The 17,813-nt window shown below is 35.6% G+C and overlaps 1 protein-coding gene across 1 annotated transcript in view; it reads right to left on the bottom strand.

Annotated features, from left to right (window-relative positions):
- The window catches only part of LOC149080346 (uncharacterized), a 98,467-nt gene that overhangs the window by 22,618 nt on the left and 58,036 nt on the right, over positions 1-17,813 (bottom strand). Inside the window, exon 2 of the mRNA XM_089239479.1 lies at positions 14,719-14,857. Within this exon, the coding sequence (XP_089095605.1) occupies positions 14,719-14,857 (139 nt within the window). The remainder of the gene's footprint in view (positions 1-14,718; positions 14,858-17,813) is intronic.

Below are 17,813 nucleotides of genomic sequence, written 5' to 3'. Positions count from 1 at the left end.
TATTAAATTATGTTTGCAGAAGTCACCGATTGTTAATTCTGAGGCAGAGATTATTGCAAAACACCTTCTTAAAAGTCCTTTGATTTAAACCTTCTCAAAGTTTTAAAATTACTTTTTTATCCATGGGCTGGCTAAGAGTCGTATTTGGAGGTACAGAAGGCAATGTCAGAAAACGACGTTTCTCAGAAGAAAACAAGGCGACAATTGACTCTAATCCTCTCAGCTCTCAGTCAATTTATTCTTCTTCATAGTACAATCTCCCATTGGGTCGGCAGCCGACATATATTGATTCTTCTTCAAACTTTCCAAACTTATTCCCCCCCCCCCCCCCCCATTAAACACATGTAGAAAATGTAGCTCGAAAAATCGCCAGAATCATTCGCCAATAAGTGTTAAATTATTGGTAAACATAAAATGTCCGATTTTGACCCGATCGCGACCAGAGAACGTACCTTAAAATTCGCCAGAATTACTCGCCAGTAACGTTTGATTATTGGTAAACATAAAATGTCCGCATATGTCCCGATTTCCGACATGTCCGCATATGTCTCGTCCGCTTTTAACCCCTAATCAACATGAGGAAGGAAATAAAAAAAAGTGGTTCATGTAATCTCGGTGATTTACGACTTGGGGGTGATAGGAGGCCCTGACACAAACTATAGAAGAGGTTTAAGCAAAATGGAATGACTGTAAAGACAAAATTGTGTGTGTTCAGACTTTTCATTCAAAGAGGGCTGCCATAAAGAAAACAGACAAAGATTTGTTGACCATTCATTGACATTCTTTTGAGTGCTGGTAGTAAATGTAAAGTGGTCTGATGGGGAATATATTTATAAAAATCGAATAGAGAATGATTGCTCTGGGGTATTTGTTATGAATTTTGAAAGGGGGTGCCAATCCATTGCCTCTGCTGAAAAGAAATAAAGTCGAATTCAGTTATAACGAACTCCAAGAGATCAAATCATACATGGGGAAAAATACCCGCGAAATTTAAAATTTTTTAAAACTACATTGCTGTGGTAATGTATTGGGGCAGGGGCGGCTTAAGCGAGGGTGCAAGGGGTGCGGCGCACCTGGGCGGCAGGTTGTAAGGGGCGGCAGCGTAGACTTTACTTAAGACAACAAAATTTATCACAGTAAAAATTCACGACATCACGCTTTTGAGTCCTACTATACCTCGACAACGGAAACGTTGAGAAAATAGACAAGTTCTCTGATCGCAATACCAGAAACAAGAATGTAAGCTATCTGGGAGGCTCGAGACAAAATCTGTACCCGTGTGGGACTTATTTTTTGCACCTCCTACTTATTGCTCCCTCCATAGCCCCTACCTTCTGCGTCAGGAAATCTTTCGTGGGGCCCATGCCCGATTTTCCACGGGGCCCCTTCTACAGTTAATTTATAGAGTGAAAAAAGAAAAGTTATAAGGATTTAGTCCCGGACCTCAAGCTGGAGCCCTGTCAGCCCTACCCTTAGAAGGTCATGTCTTTCCCTCACAATTTATACAAACAATTCCTAACAAAACATTTTTTCGGCCCTTCATTTCCGATTTTGCGTCCCTCCAGAGCCGACAGTTTGTTTTTTTTGTCAAATTTTACCCATTCACCCCGGATTTAGCATTCTCTTAAGCGGTGCCCCGTGTGGCCGCAATGGGTCGCGTGGCCAAGCGCCACCCCTGTACTCTATTACAAGGGCCATTTTGGTTTCCTCACCCATGGCCCCCACAAGAGCCCGGGATAATTCTCATAATTTTTTGGCTTTTTCAGGCTATAATAAATTAACTATAGAAGGGGCCGTGAGAAATCTGACTGAGAGAGGGCCTGCAAAAGATCCCAGCCTAGGGGCCCATACCCTCACTCAAAATTTGATTCACAATAGTCAAATGAAGGCAAAGGAAAAATTTGGTTTTTCACTTGTCCGGCCCCTGGAATACCAGAGACACCTTCGAAAAAATTTTCTTAATAAAAATTACCCCGTTAAATATCATCTTTACAGGATAAGTGATGATGGCTCACAAAAATAAGTGCTCTTTCAAGAATTAAGTTATCGGGCATTTATTAAGAATGGTAAAATAATTCTAGAACAAAAAACAAAGACAAAAAAATTTTCCTTTAAAAGCGGGACGTATGGTCACGCACATTTTGCACGGTAAACAATGAAGCACGGCTTTCTTTTGAAAAAAAATCAGGTTTATCTCCAGGTGCCCTTCACCGAAGCCCTATCAGCCTCCTTGTAGGGTCGCTAGTAGGGGCGGCACATGAGGCTTCGTACCCGGGCGGCAGGTAAGCTCGAGCCGTCCGTGTATTGGGACTTCCTCCGAGATTGACACCACATCTTTTTTAATCGATACTGTAATGCTTCCTTTTAACTGCCCTACTACTGGCCTGCAGCATCCTAAATAATTTCAATGCAATTTTCCTATCCTGTAAGAACAATGTTGTGGACATTAGAAAAAAAATTCTAAAAAAGTGTATGACTACATTTAAAGCAATTTAATCCTTGAACTTCGGCAATTTGATCTGAATCCGTTTATTAGAGGCTCACTGCATCTGCTGATTTCTGAAAAAAGTGCAATAAATTCTCACGTAAGTCTTCACTGCTCAATGCGTCTCTTTGTATCTGTCAACCTAAAATTTATGGTTTTTAGTGTTGATAATACGCATGTAAAACCAATTCAGCGACGCGTTTTCACAATCTGCAAAAACTGCTTGGATTTGATAGTTGGAAATGATGTCTAAATGCCAAAGATTTGGAGTTCCAATCAAAATGAAAATGTCAAATAATTGAAATTGTGCTTCGTATAAATGAAATATTTTAATATTGAAAGCTATATATATAGAGATTAATCTCGTGCCCGTAGTCATACGTCTCATAAATGTGAAATTTTGTCATAAAACTGAGAGTGAGGCACGAATCCCCTTGCGCACAAGTGGAATTTCGAGGCATTTACCGAGCCCGGCTTGGCCATTTTTCTTTTTCTCCCCCCCCCCCCCTTCTTCCTTTTGTTTCCTTCCTAAATTTATGAAAGTAAAAAGGACATAATCATAAAAAGGACTGTTTTCAGATCAAATTGCCGAAGTTCAATTACTTTACTGCAAAAATGTCAGATTTTTTTTGGGGGGAAATACATTCAAACCCAAAGCGAATTAAAGACCCTTTATTAATACGCTTTGGTCAAACCCCACTAGACCGGAACTACAAGAGACCCGAGAAATCACTTCGTAATAACGAAATTTCGTTAGAAAGGAAAATTCCAGATTTTTATATTGTTCCTATGTAAACCTATCCGAGGGATTAGAAAAGTTTTCGTTAAAACGATATTTTTCCCGTTATAATTTTATTTGTTAAAATAAAAATAATAATAATAATTTGAGTTGACTGTATTTCGTCTCAAACTATTTTTTTACGTGTATTTGAAGGCTACATGGGTAACAGGGCGTATGACACTTTACTGTTGAGCCATTAGTCTTAGAGACATACCCAAGTAGAAAAAGTATCCAAATCAAGTGTCCAACTCAGATATGTCATTCATGTTGTAAGGGGTTGTATAGCTATAAAATAAAAATAAAAAACATTCTTTATACCGTCCTCGTGTGCCAAAGAACCCAATTAAGAAGTTTTTGTTTTGTCTTTCCCGATGCCAACTAAAATAATTTCCCGTTTCTAAGTGCAATATTCACCGAGATATGCGAATTTGAAAATTGAGGAAATTTGGGAAAAATCAGCATTCAATGTGGGTAAAATGGTTTCCCCTCATTTAATGCTGTTTTTTCCCAACTTTCTTCGAATATCTCAGTGAAAATTTGAACTTAGACACGTTGAATTTTTTTGTGGGAGACCGGGAAACAACTTTCCAATTGGGTTTTGAGGCACAGGGTGTTCGCATAAAAAGTTAACATTTTTATTTTAATAACTATGTAACCCCTGGCAACATGAATCAAATATCTGAGTACTACACATTATTCGGGTACTTTTTCCAACTGGAAGTATGCCCCTAGGACCAATGGTTCGCCAGTAAAATGCCATGTGCCCCATTACCTATGTGCCCTGTATATTAAATATAGTACGGACTGTTATGTGAAATAATTGTGTTGGGTTTAAGTCAACTCGCATGTTGCTTCGTTCGCCTGCGAGAGAGCAGCCACGTTATGAACCAAAAAAGCCACTTGAAGGTAGCTTGTCATCCGACGAAATATCAGATTTTCACCGTATCGAAACTGGAGTCAACAAACTGATAATTTTCTTATTTGAAAATCTGATTATTTGTATTTTCCGATAGGCTTGAAATCCTGTTAATGAATCATTATTATGTTCACACGAACAGTTTTGTCACAGCGTACATGATTTCTCTGGAATGAATGGTTCAAACAAATATTTAAAAAGTTTTCACACGTATTTTAGTTCATTTTTTTAAATTCATAGTAGGGCTACAACATGAACCTATATCCTTGATACATGTATTATTGTTGAAAACGATGTGGAAGGTTGAACTTTTCAATTGTGATTCATTTGTGTGTGGCTACTCCCTCATTACTATTATACTTTTATCCGCATGAAGAGAATAAAATTAACAAAACTGCTTGCTACCACTTTTTGAGATTTTTATCATTATAAGAATACGTATTTTGGAAGCTACAACTGACATTTCTCCATGAAACCATAATCTTTTACACAAGAAAACTAATTTGGGAATAATAAAAATTTCATCCAGTACAGTAACTTGATGACATTGTGCCGTCTTCAAGCGCATAGTTTACATTGATTAAAAATATTTTTTTTTAATTGGACTGACACAACACATAAAACATACAAATCAAACTGAGGAAAAACACAAAACAATAAACTTCACAAAAATTAACATTACGATGATAGAGACACTTTGTGATCACAAGGGATTTATTCTATTTTTAATGTATTCTATTATGTTTATTTTGCTTTTTCGTTATTTTCATAAATTAATCAAATTAAATTCAAAAATATTTATACTTCAGACAATTTTTGAATAACTATCTTCTAATGGGAAAACGGGGGGGGGGAAAGGAAGGGGGTGTAGAAAATTATTCATGTTCGAAGGGGGCCACAGGAATGAGAAATGGTTGAACCACTGCACTAAATTATTCTGGGAAGCTGCAGATGAAATATGAATTGGGTATGGGAGCCGTGGATGACAAAAGCTTGAGAACCACTGCTGTATTTTAAAAATCTACATTGGGTTGATTCTAATAACTTAATTCGATCATCATGCATTCCATGTACTATGCCATTCCAGTATAAATACTCATTATCGTCAAAATATGCTCACAAACACTTTTTTGAAAAAAATTATCTTAGAAACAATGCTCATTATTGTTCAAATGTGGGAAAAAACATTTGAAGCACTTATTTCAGAAACCCCATACCCGACAAAAAAAATTCGAAATTGAGTTAATACATAGACGCTTGAGAGAGAAGAGATTGATAGACGCTTCGTTTGGTGCAGAAACCCACTGAAAAAACATTTTGTATAATCCCATTTCGCTTCCCTCAAGTATTCTTTTGGTGCAGAAACCCCATAAGCGACATCACTTAGGGGATTTCTGCGCTAAAGACCTGAATGGGGTTAACCCTTTATTGCTCATTGTTTCACTGCATGGAACACCCAACTTGATTAGCTTCTCAAACCGTTAAATTCAATTATAAATGAAAAAAAATAGGTTTACCATTTACTTTGAACTTTCCTTTTCAATCCAAATGACACCACCACACAAGGCAATCCGTGATCTTCAGCTGTGACGCGTTATTTAAAATCCTCATATTTACAAGAATTTTTTTTTTCTTTTTTTTTGTGATACAAAAAAGATTGCTTGAAAAAAAATTTCCACGCTATATCGTTGGCTGTACTCTAAACTATTTTTATTCTACATTATTTTTAATTTTTTATGCAAGAAACATACTACACAACCGAACGCGATAACGAGAGGAAACGTCTGTGGTTACGTTTTCCGTTTTTCTCTGTTTGGGGGGAATGAAGTCAATCTGTGCGTGTGCCAGATACTGCGAGGGAGGGTTGGTTGTCTATAAAAAAACAAGAAATATATAATATATATATGTTACCGGCAATGTATGAAATCCAGGCATTCTATGGAATCCCTGGTCGTTTCAAGCAAAGTATGAAATATCTTCTTCCACAACATCCACTGACAAAATTTTAAATATATAAGCCGCAGGATGCCAAATGCACCTAACAAAATAAGAGATTATTCTTGAATTATAAATTTTAATAGATTTCTGATGAATGTGACACGGTTTTTTTTCTCCATAAAAATTCCCTTTTCGCTTTCGTGAGGAAGGATCTCTTTAGGAGCGGTATTATTACAATTCCATCAAATTAAAATTTCACAGAATTTTCTCCATTTTTTTTGTAAATGTTTCCCTTGCTCTCTTGAGAAGGGATCCCTTGAGGAGCGGTGTCGTCAAATTAAAATTTCACACAGTTTTCTTCGATTTTTATCGGAAACGTTAACCTCTGGCTATCGGGAGAAGGGATCTGTTCTGTTTAATGCGGTGGTATAAAATATTCAATTTATACGATTACAATTTAATAAAATTTTTCTTAATTTTTTTCTGTAAACTTTTCCTTTGGCTTTCCTGACAAGGGATCTGTGGGTGGACGATATAAAATGTCACATTTTCGTTAAACTAAAATTAATTCGTCAAAATAAATCACAACTGAATTTAAGCGGGTAATTTCCTTTTGGAATTTCATATCGGATACGGACAACAACATTTTATCGCTTTCGGACGTTTTTCGTAGAATACCTTTTATATATTACTGTAAACAAAGCGACATAAATCTGTAATTACGCATAATCACCGAATTTATTTCTGTTACTATGCATAATCACCGATAAAAACGGTTGAAATTATTGTGCATAATAACCGGCGATTATGCATAATCACCAGATTTATCACAATTACTGTATCTTATACATGGCACCAACGTGTAAATGTTGTCAAAATTAGTACTCAATGATAACAATTCTGAAAAGTGCCCCGCGATGTAAAAGTTTTGGAACCAGTTTTCTAACACTTTGGTCCCTCCCCACGAAAGTGGTCTCCCTTCGAATGAAATTTTTGGCTACGGGCCTGATGAGACACATAACGTCAATTATTTCACCACTGACGTAAGCCCCAAAGCTGAGGAAAATGATTTCTTTGCTATCCAAAGTATTCACGTAATTTTGGTAGATTGTAAAAACCATGTCGCTAAGTTTTATTGCAAATTTAGGCTGACCAGATTTCTTCGAGAAAAATACCGTAACTCGAGATTTCAAATACGGGTAAAATACGGGACATCGCCAATCATCGCCATAAATGACGCCAAATGTAAACAAAATTGCCAACTTTTGCAGAAATCACTAAAAAAACGCCAATGGCAGGAAACGAAGCATTACTCTGAATTGCAGTGGATAAAAATGGATTCCACGAAGTAAGGCATTTAACATAACGAAATAAAACGTTTGAAGGAGGAAACAATTAAATCAACGTTGAGTATTTGCCGTCTTGCAGTGGAGTAGTTTGGGAGCTAGCGTTTTACCGTGGAAGTGTTGGTTCGAACCCCGATTCGGGCATGGATGTTTATTAACATTAACAAATTCCCTGGACGGATCATACAGGATGTCTTGAACATATTTGAGAATCACTTTATCAAGAAAGTAAAAAAAAACATGACATATGTGAGGTGAATATTCATATCCATAGTTGTAATTATAGTGATATAATTTATGCGTTGAAAAATAATTTCAACAGTTGATTTTAGTAAAGATTAAAACTGTAAGCATATAAGTAGGCTTTGTAGATTCTACAATGTAGAACATTCGCGACAAACAAGAAAGTCGGGACAGCCAAAATAAAGTGAAAATACGGGAATGTATCGGGAGATGCGTGACGTATGGGTCATATGCACGTTTGCTAAGTATATTTGTTTTTTATTTTTTATTTTCACTGTCCCGTATTTTCGACTAAACTCACTTGACTCACTCAAACTCGCTCAATCTTCACTGAAAACATGGAGGAAGATAGTTTTAATTTCTTACAAATTATGGTACGATTAATTATGATTGTAAACATAAACGTTCATGTCGCATATTTGTGACGTGTTTTTTTTTAAATAACAAAAACGAGACATTTTTAAAAAAAATATCAATAATATAACATTTATTTAGTGAAATAAATTTTTATTTACTGCAATTTATTGTAGTCCTTCGTACATACCCATCGGCATTTCTCTCCCATCAATTTTAATCATAATTAGCAATTTTTTCAACATTTGACAATTTTTTATGAGAGATAGAATAGCAATAAGTAGGGTGACCATACATCCCGTATTACTCGGGACAGCCCCCGTTTTTTCTGGGGTTTTTTTCGCTGTCCCGACTTTTTTGCAGAAATGTCCCGGGTTTTCAAGTATTTTCAACGAAGCCAACTTGACTTTTTATTCTTCAAATCAACGATTAAAATTATCTTTCCAACTTAGAAATTACATCACGATAATGAGGCATAATCATCATCAGTATCACTTGGAGGGACAAGCAGAGCATTTTCCCCCATAGAAATCAATATTAAAATTGCCGAATTTACCGTAGAAATGTGGAAATCTCTAGTAGGGTTTTCCTCCTCAACAATAATTTTATAAATTGAACTGAATTCTCGATTTTCGAAATATTGAGTTCGCTTAGAAGCACATGAAGCACAGAAAATTAAATATAAAATAATTAGCCGGACCTACTTTTGAGTTAGATATTCATGCAATAACATTGATTTATATCTTCTCAAGCACAAAAATGAGAATTAATATCTCCGTATTGTTTTATGATATCCAATATCATCAATCCATATAGTTTAGGATATTTTGAAATTAATTATGGGCCCATAAATTACACTGAAGAAATTCCGCAGCTTTAATCAAGCATTTTTTGAAGCAAAAGCAGGCAAATCGATAACTTGAGCTTCAAGAAAATTTTCGAAATATCTAGCACCCATCCAAAAGAAAAAAAAAAACAATTCATTTCTACGTTTCTTTAATTTTGATTTATGTCTTTCGTGAGTTGGGCAGGAAGTCGCCATATTGGTTACCTTACATGTCCCTCAAGAAAAAGGGAAAGATCACGTGATTTAAAAAGCCTTATTAAGAGACTACAAACAAGAATATCCATCTCACACGTGTCATGGTTTTTTTTTAATTCACTGCAATTTGAAGTGGCGCTTTATTTCTCGCGATTGGCGAATTTTCTGTGATTTTAGCACGAGTTAACGACTTCGCTTACTTTTGGCATCATTTAGCGATAATTGGCATTGTCCCGCATTTTCCCGTATTTCGAATCCCAATTTCACGTATTTTTCACGAGAAAATATGGTCGGCCTAGCAATAAGCAATTCTTTATTTAGGATCTCTATCTCCCGTATTTCCACCGATGAAATATGGTAAACCTACGTATACCAATCTCTTTTCCGTGACCGACATACCACGGTCACTTTCCCTCGAATAGATGAGTTAGCGCACGCTTTATACATTATATTTCTAGTTCATAAATCCGTAGATAAAAATCTCGGTTACTTCAAGACAAAATGATATCGCATAATCCGCATTTGCAAGTTCAATTTATCAATGATGAAATATTAACACTAGAAAGACGGACAGGGGTCTTTATGACCCTGCACGCTGTTTAAGATTACATATCTCCCACCTGGAATAAACCACCTAGAATTTCTGGACTTTTCCTGAATTAACATGTTCTTATTGCATACCAAAGCTTTCTTTCGTTATCTTTTTTAACAACGATGCTACGAGCGGATATACCTAGAAAGACCGAAGGGGGTCATAGTGACCCTTCCTTATATTCTAGCACATTATGCGGTAAATACTAGTATCGTCGTCACAATTGATTTCTAAGTAGGTTATAATCCTTCTGAAAGTCTTTTTTTGCATTTGACCTTGCGTGTGACCTTTCTTTTCCCCTCATTCGTATCTGCAAGTGTCGTCAGCAGGTGTGCCATTTTTGGTTTTTGTCAAGCAATCTTGCCATATCATCCGTTAAATTGTTTATTCTGGGACGTAGAAAATTTGAGTGTATGTGATCTTTTCAAACAGTTAGTTTAGAATGACGAGAAAACGTGTATTTACTGAAGAAGAAATACTCCAGGAGATGCAGAGATTAGATGAGAGAAACTCTGGAAACAGTTATGATGAAAGTGCAGAAGATCATAGATCTACCCTATGTCGAACTGTGGAGAAGAAAGTAGTGGTTCTGATGACAAAGATTTAAATCAAAATAAAATTATTTCTCGGGCGCGGTAGCCCAGGTCGATAAGATACTCGCCTAAAGTGCCAAAGGATGTTTGGAGGTGTCGCGAGTTCGATAGCCGGTGCGTCCTTGTCAGAAAACTTTCCTGACACAGGGGTACAACAGACGCGGCAGCATGACCGTAGAAAAAATTGCTACTGCAGGAAGTCCCCCCATCGAAGGGTTAGCGCACCAACCTCTCGATGGGTCTAAAGCTTGCCGTTTGGAATCGGCAATAAATTGTAGGTCCCGATCTAATTAGCCCTCGTGTACAGAAAATGACCATGGTGCGACAAAAATTATCAAAATTATTTCTCCAAAGGTGCCTGAGTTGGTAGAAAATAGAACGTCATTGAGAAGCAAGAAACGTAAAATCGTGAGAAAAGTTACTCGTTATAACTCGTTGAAGCTACAGAAACGATCTAAGAAACTGCAGCAGATGGGAGCATATGGAAAATCATAGAACCTTCCTCAGTTTTAGGATGTCGAGGATCGCAAAATATACTGAAAGAAAATCAAGGTGCCACATTTTATGCGTCCAAAAAATATAAATGAAAGTGTTCTGAGTCCGTGACGTCTTATTTTCAGTGATAAAATGATTCGACATATACAGAAGCTGAAGCCCATCGTCATCCAAATGAAGCTTCTTGGTCAGTTTCTTTGCTTGAACTGGATGCAACGATATCCATTATCTACGCAAGAGGTGCAAAAAAAATTCCTACTGAATTCATTGTGGTCGTCGATTAGGGGTCCCCCATTTTCTTCCCAAACAATGACAAGAGATCGTTTCAAAGAAATTTTGAAATTCATGCGATTCTATCTGAAATCTGAAAGGTCTGAAATATTAAAAACTGACCAATTTGCTCTTGCATGTTCACTATGGAATTCATTCATAGAATACAGTGCGGCTTGCTACAAACCAGGGCCCAATCTAACTGTGGACGAACAACTTCTACCCTCAAAAGCAAGATGCCCATTTACACAGTATATCCCAAGTAAGCCAGATAAATTTGGAATAAAATTCTGTCTTCTTGCCTGAGTTGATTCCAAATATATTCTCAATAGGTACAAAATCTGTTTGGATTACATTGGAGCAGATAACACCAGATCGGCAAATCAACTTGCCTATGAACATGTAATTCGATTACTCGAAACATAACAACAGATAATTATTTTACATCACTGAGATTATGTGCATTTTCGAAATCTACAAGCTTGGTTGGGGCCCTTCGAAAAAAACCCCGTGAGGAACCCCTTGTGAGGGAAAAAATGACGTAAATTCTGTGAAATTTGAATTTCAGGATATTGTAATATTTCATACGCCCCTCAACAGACCCCTTTTCACGAAAGAGAAAGGGAAACGTTTCTGGGAAAAAGTGGCGAAAATTCTGTGAATTTCAATTTGACGAAATTGTAATATTTTGTACCGCCCCTCAACAGATCCCCTTTCACGAGAGCCAAAGGGAAACGTTTCCGGGGAAAAATGACGAAAATTCTATGAAATTTTAATTTGACGAAATTGTAATATTTTATACCGCCCCTCAACAGATCCCCTTTTCACGAAAGCCAAAGGGAAATGTTTCCGGGAAAAAATGACAATGAAAATTCTGTGAAATTTTAATTTGATGGAATTGTAATAATACCGCTCCTAAAGTGATCCTTCCTCACGAAAGCGAAAAGGAAATTTTTATGGAGAAAAAAAACCATGTCACATTCATCAGAAATCTATTAAAATTTATAATTCAAGAAGAATCTCTTATTTTGTTAGGTGCATTTGGCATCCTGCGGCTTATATATTTAAAATTTTGTCAGTGGATGTTATTGAAGAAGATATTTCATACTTTGCCTGGATTGTTTTTAGGCATTCTATAGAATAACTAGTCATTCTGTAGAATGCCTAGGCAAAGTATAGAATAAAACCGGTATTTCATACTTTGCCTGAAACGACCAGGCATTCTATAGAAAATGCCTGTATTTCATACTTTGCCTTTAACACATATATGCCATTTGTAGGAAATGTGACCCTCTGGAATTTTGTGGGGAGTTTTCGGGCAGGGATGATTTTATCAGTAACTCGAGTCATCTTTATTTACGAATTATTTTGCTCTCGCTGTTGCACATTTTATATAATTGTGTACATATATGTTTTTGTACATATGCATATCTTAATTTTTTCTGTATTGTAAATATGTAATTGTAGGTCTGCTAAGTCTTCCAGAAGCATTGAAATTGCTCGAGGAATTGCCTTTGTGTAGCGGATGGTTTGTGCTTTCACCAAAGGATCTAATGTGCTTCGAAAAATTTCATGAAGCCAAAAAATAGAATGATTGTAAATATTTTTGCACATAGGACTCGTATGTTTTTATATAGGAACTGTAAATATTTATCTTATTATTTCATAAAAAATCATATAAGAATTTTTTTTGGGGGGGATGGTGTGTAAAGTGCAGACCTACCCGTGGTACACCCTGTGGGTCATGCTAAATCTACTACGCAGGTTTTTTCATTTCATATGCAAAAGCTTCTACTTATTTACGCACTTCATTGCGATGCTCACTTTGACGCACTTTTCTGAGCTCAAGTGGCGCAGTGTTCCAGCTTATGGAACACCCACAGAATGAAAACGGTAAATGCAATCTTTACAAAATTATACCTGCGTACTCCTTTAGGTCTAAGTAGACAGCCTACAACTTTTTTTTGTTGAACTTTCCACTTTAAAAGGTAGTGCGCCGTAAAGGGTTAAACAGGTCGTTTCGGATTATTCTGTGTTTTGATTTGGTTCTAGTGATTATTTTCCGTTCTCTGCTTTCTAAGTTTGAAAAAAGGTGTCTAGTGAATAGCAATCAGACGTGGAAACTCAGAAGAAAAGGAGAAAATGTCGTTAATTCAGGCACTTACAAACGTAATACAGCATACAAATCACGAGTTTATGGCAAAGAATGTGCCACTTACAAAGGTAAGACAATCACTCCGAAAAATTCTTCCTGACAAAATCAATTGGAAATGTTCTGCCAAGTGTTTCAAACTTGGCACCCAAGAAGTTCTGAGTACCATGGGCAAATTGAAAGGCAAGACATTAATTAATGGTTTGACCACATCAACATTTATTTGGAGGAAAAACCACTCGCCTCTTAGAACCACCAACTACGAAAGCCTACCCGGCTGCAAAAATCCTAATCCACAAGAAAAATAATTGATAATCTGTAAAAGCTTTGTGAGTATACCACAGACTATGCTGAATTCTGCCACATGATTTCGAGTTGGCCGACATCTGAAGTTAAAATAAGAGAAGATTCCGACTACGCAGAATCGAGAATGATGTTACACATGATTATTTTATTTCTACAAAAAACTGTAATTCACCAAAAAAAAATTGAATGTTATTAAAATGTCAGATTTCTTGATTTTTACCCCTAACTGAAGTCATTAATATCATAAAAATGGTAAAAATAGTGATGCAAATTTATTTTATTTCAGGAACCCCCCATAACTCACACGCTAGAATTTTCTTTTAACCCTCTCCCCCCTGAACTTTAATAAATATATCAAATTTTCGTTTTCATCCTTCACATTTAGGAATTTTTTCGTAAAAAATACTTGCTTTTAGTCCAGTTAGAATGTTTTCCTTGATTATCTCAGAATTAGAAATTCTGCACTTATGGGTTTTCTGAAATAAACGCTTCATTTTTACATATCTTATGCGGGTGATTTTCAGCTGTATATAACGTTGAAAGTGTTTTTATTTTTTCTATTGGGTGCAATACTGACTCGAAATTGCTACCCTGTCACCCTTTTTGCTTTCCTCTCCCCAGAAGAGAAGGAAAAAACATCGAATCCGAACACCATTTCTTTCATTCCGTTTCAAAAATGTGACGAACACTTGATTTCACACTTGGCAATTTTCTGAAGCTGAAGACAGAGTTGTAAATTCTAGTAAGGAATATCTGAACCATCATATCTCTTTGAATATCATATCACCAGATGAATTTGGTTGTTTTACCACACGAAATATGGTATTTTTATAAACAAAAGTCAATGAAAAAACTTGAAATGTAAAAAAAAAAGAAAATGGGGCTGTGTTTTTTCATCTTGTGCACTAGGCTTTCCTATTTTTATTTATACCTTTGTCTCAAAACACCCCTAACAGCTCCAAAAATCATGCAATCAAGAAAATTGATTGAATCACAGCAATATCAAAATAATTATGTTACGTTACTGAAATGAGACAGAGATGTGTATGTATCTTTGTTATAAATTTAAAACGAGGCATATATAGAATTCGAAACAATGATTGGAATTGAGAGCAAGACTCACCAAATCTCGTTTATTTTAATTGTAACAGATAATGAAGTGCTTAATTTTTTCACATTTTTATTAAATTACATAACATACTTACACAATGAGCCATTTATTTTTTTCAGCACAACATGATGGATTTCCATATTCTTTACAGCATCGTGCATTATCTTCGCAGCTGTATACGTTATCTATGTCAAACCAACCTCTTTCATCATCTATCATACAGTCTTTTTTCCCTATAAAGCAAAAACAAGAAGAAAAAAAATGCCAAAAAGAATACCAATGCTATTATTATTTCAAAAAATATTTGTAACCTGTCCGTAATAATTAAATGTCATCAAGGCTGGGAGGGTTTTCGATATGGTCCTCCTTCGCAATGTGCGAAAAATGGTACACAATGACACACTCAGCCGACCAGGGCCGGTCTTAGACCTTGTGGCGCCCGGTGCAAAACAGTAGTCAGAGCCCCCATCCTCCAGGCGCGAATCCAGAGTGTGTCAGAGGAGGCATTTTTTGCTAGTCATTACTGTCCCGTAAAATACGGGACATATTCATTCTACCATATTATCAGACTCTTGGTATGGTGATCGTCCCCACACCTCTTGGTTGGATATTAAAGGACGAAGAAGACGGAAAAACTTCGTCTAGAATGGGATTACTGCTATTCAACTTGTAAACAAGCATAAAACCCAACTTGTTTGATTTAATTAAGAGATTTAAAAACATTAAAAAGCAAAACGTCACACATTTATGCAGGATACTTATCACAAAGGATCTATCTTCATACTTACTTTACTTGAGTTTTATGGTGAAATTCGTGTAGTGCACGCATCTAAGATTATATCAGACTTTAACTATTTGAGATCTATGACTTTCTTTCTTTCTTTAAGATAAGAAGCAATTAATTTATGTGCATTACCTCTGATACCAAAAATATGTAATTTATTGAGTAAGATACGACGGTCGACACTCTCAAATGCTTTTTTTATGTCCAGGAAAATGGCAATAGTCTTTTTGGATGTATCAATTTTTTCTACAATATACTTAGTGAATGTTAAAAGGGCAGTCTCTGTGTTTCTGTTTGGAAGAAAACCATATTGATTGATAGAAAAAAAATTTACATGCGAGAGGAAAGAAAACATTCTATTCTTAATGATAATTTCAAAAAGCTTTGAAAGTGACGACAAAACTGAAATCGGTCTAAAGTTGTTGAGATCATTCGGATCACCATTTTTAGGAATTTGGGTTACAACTGCTAATTTTAATGATTCGGGAAATTCACCATTTGTAATACAATTATTTATTAAGTCGGTGAGTACGTATAAGATGTTATTAGGAAGTATTTTTAGAACTTTCGAGTTCAACGTATCTGAGGAAGACCCGGTAGCAGGTAAAGTCTTAATAATTTTTGAAATTTCTTCCGGAAAAGTTGGAGTGAGGTATATTGAGTTGACTATGTGTGACTGGATATAGTGTTTATAATCATCATTTATATTAATATTGAGTGGTGAAATGTTAACGAAGTGGTCATTGAAATTTTGGGCGAGGGTGTTGTTGTCACAGTTTGTTGGTAACGAATTTTGATTATTATCTTTGAATATTATTTCATTCAATAACTTCCAGCGTTTTTTAGATGTGTTACATTTCGAAAATTGTTCGGAGTAATAATTATTTTTAGCAATCCTAATTTGGGACTTCACCATACGAGCAACATTTTTATAAGCTATATTTATAGAAACATCAAAAGGGTATTTTCGAGATTTTTTGTATAGATTTTGTTTTATTTTTATAAGATGTTTTAGTTCGTGTGAGATCCAAGGCTTCTGTTTGATTTTATATCTTGTGTGGTTGACGTTTCTAGTATGGTTTTGGACAATCGTTTGAAGTTTGGATACGAATTCTTCGAACAAGTCACAGGGGTCAGTAGCATTTGATGAAAATGTATAGTTTTGCAAATACCTAATTAGCTTGTTGTAGTCAATTATTTTAGCAGAACATTTTAGTTTGCGACCATTACTAATTACATTAATATTACTGAATAACAATTTACAGAGTATAGGGTTATGATCTGTGATAGTGGAAAATATAGATGAATAAATATTAGTAATTATTGGGGAATGACGCAAGAAAATATGATCGAGACATGTTCCCGACTGAGGTCTAGTTATATTCTGAATCAAAGGTTGAAAACCCAAACTACATAGATAATGCATATATTCAATACAAATATTCTATTCGGTATTCAAGAGGTCAATATTGATATCACCAATGATCATGATATTTTTACATTTGGTATTATTTAAAATAAGTTTCAATTCATTGAAAAATTCTGTTACTGGGAATAAGTGGGATCTGTAGGTAGAAAAAATGGTCATGTTTAAAGATGGTTCAACTAGGGCTATTATTTCAGCAGTATGCATAGTTATAGAAGATATTTGATTAAAATTGAGGAATTCGTTTATGTATACCAATATACCTCCTGAACTATTATATTGGCGACAACATGAAAAGAGTTTAAATCCAGGAATATTAAAAAATGTGGTTTGATAATCAAAGATCCAAACCTCAGACAAAACAATGATATTTATATTTTCAATGTTGTCGCCCAAAGTAGACAATAATTGATCAAAATTTGCTCTAACACTACGAATGTTGGTGTGGAATATATTTAATGAAGAGTATGGAACATTATTATTGCTGGGAGAGAGGAATTTATTTAATTCGTCCAGGGTGCTCAGTTCAGTATAGTTAGAATTAAAATTAATAGACATCATTCAAATCATCAATACGAGTGATTCTGAACACCCTGGAGTCATCATGTTGTCTTAAGAAAATCTTACCATCTCTGATCCAGCAATGCTTGAAATTATTCTGTTCCTTAAATTGTTTGCAATGGAAAAAAACCTTTTCCATATATGGGCATAAATGAGCATTGAAATAAATAGATGTGGGTCTAAGTCTATTGTCTATATGAGATGCTTGTAGTTTCTTCGATCTTGCAGCCTTGAGAAATCTGTCTCTGTTTGATTTATTGTCAAACTGCATCACAATAGGCTTTATTTTATCCTTAATTTTGGTAGGTACACGGTGAAAGGCTGTAACACTATCAATCATTTCAGGAACAACTTTAGATATTATGCTTGATTTCAGAGATTCTATATGTTCGATGACTCGGGAAGTCCCTGGATTTCG

This window comes from Pholcus phalangioides, unplaced genomic scaffold (assembly GCF_987345545.1).
Source record: "Pholcus phalangioides strain wild (caught in Gottingen) unplaced genomic scaffold, Ppha-v1.0 ptg000011l_1, whole genome shotgun sequence".
In the NCBI taxonomy this organism is placed as follows: domain Eukaryota; kingdom Metazoa; phylum Arthropoda; class Arachnida; order Araneae; family Pholcidae; genus Pholcus; species Pholcus phalangioides.
Note: the sequence above shows the minus strand (reverse complement) of the source record. Positions and strands in the feature narration are given on the sequence as shown.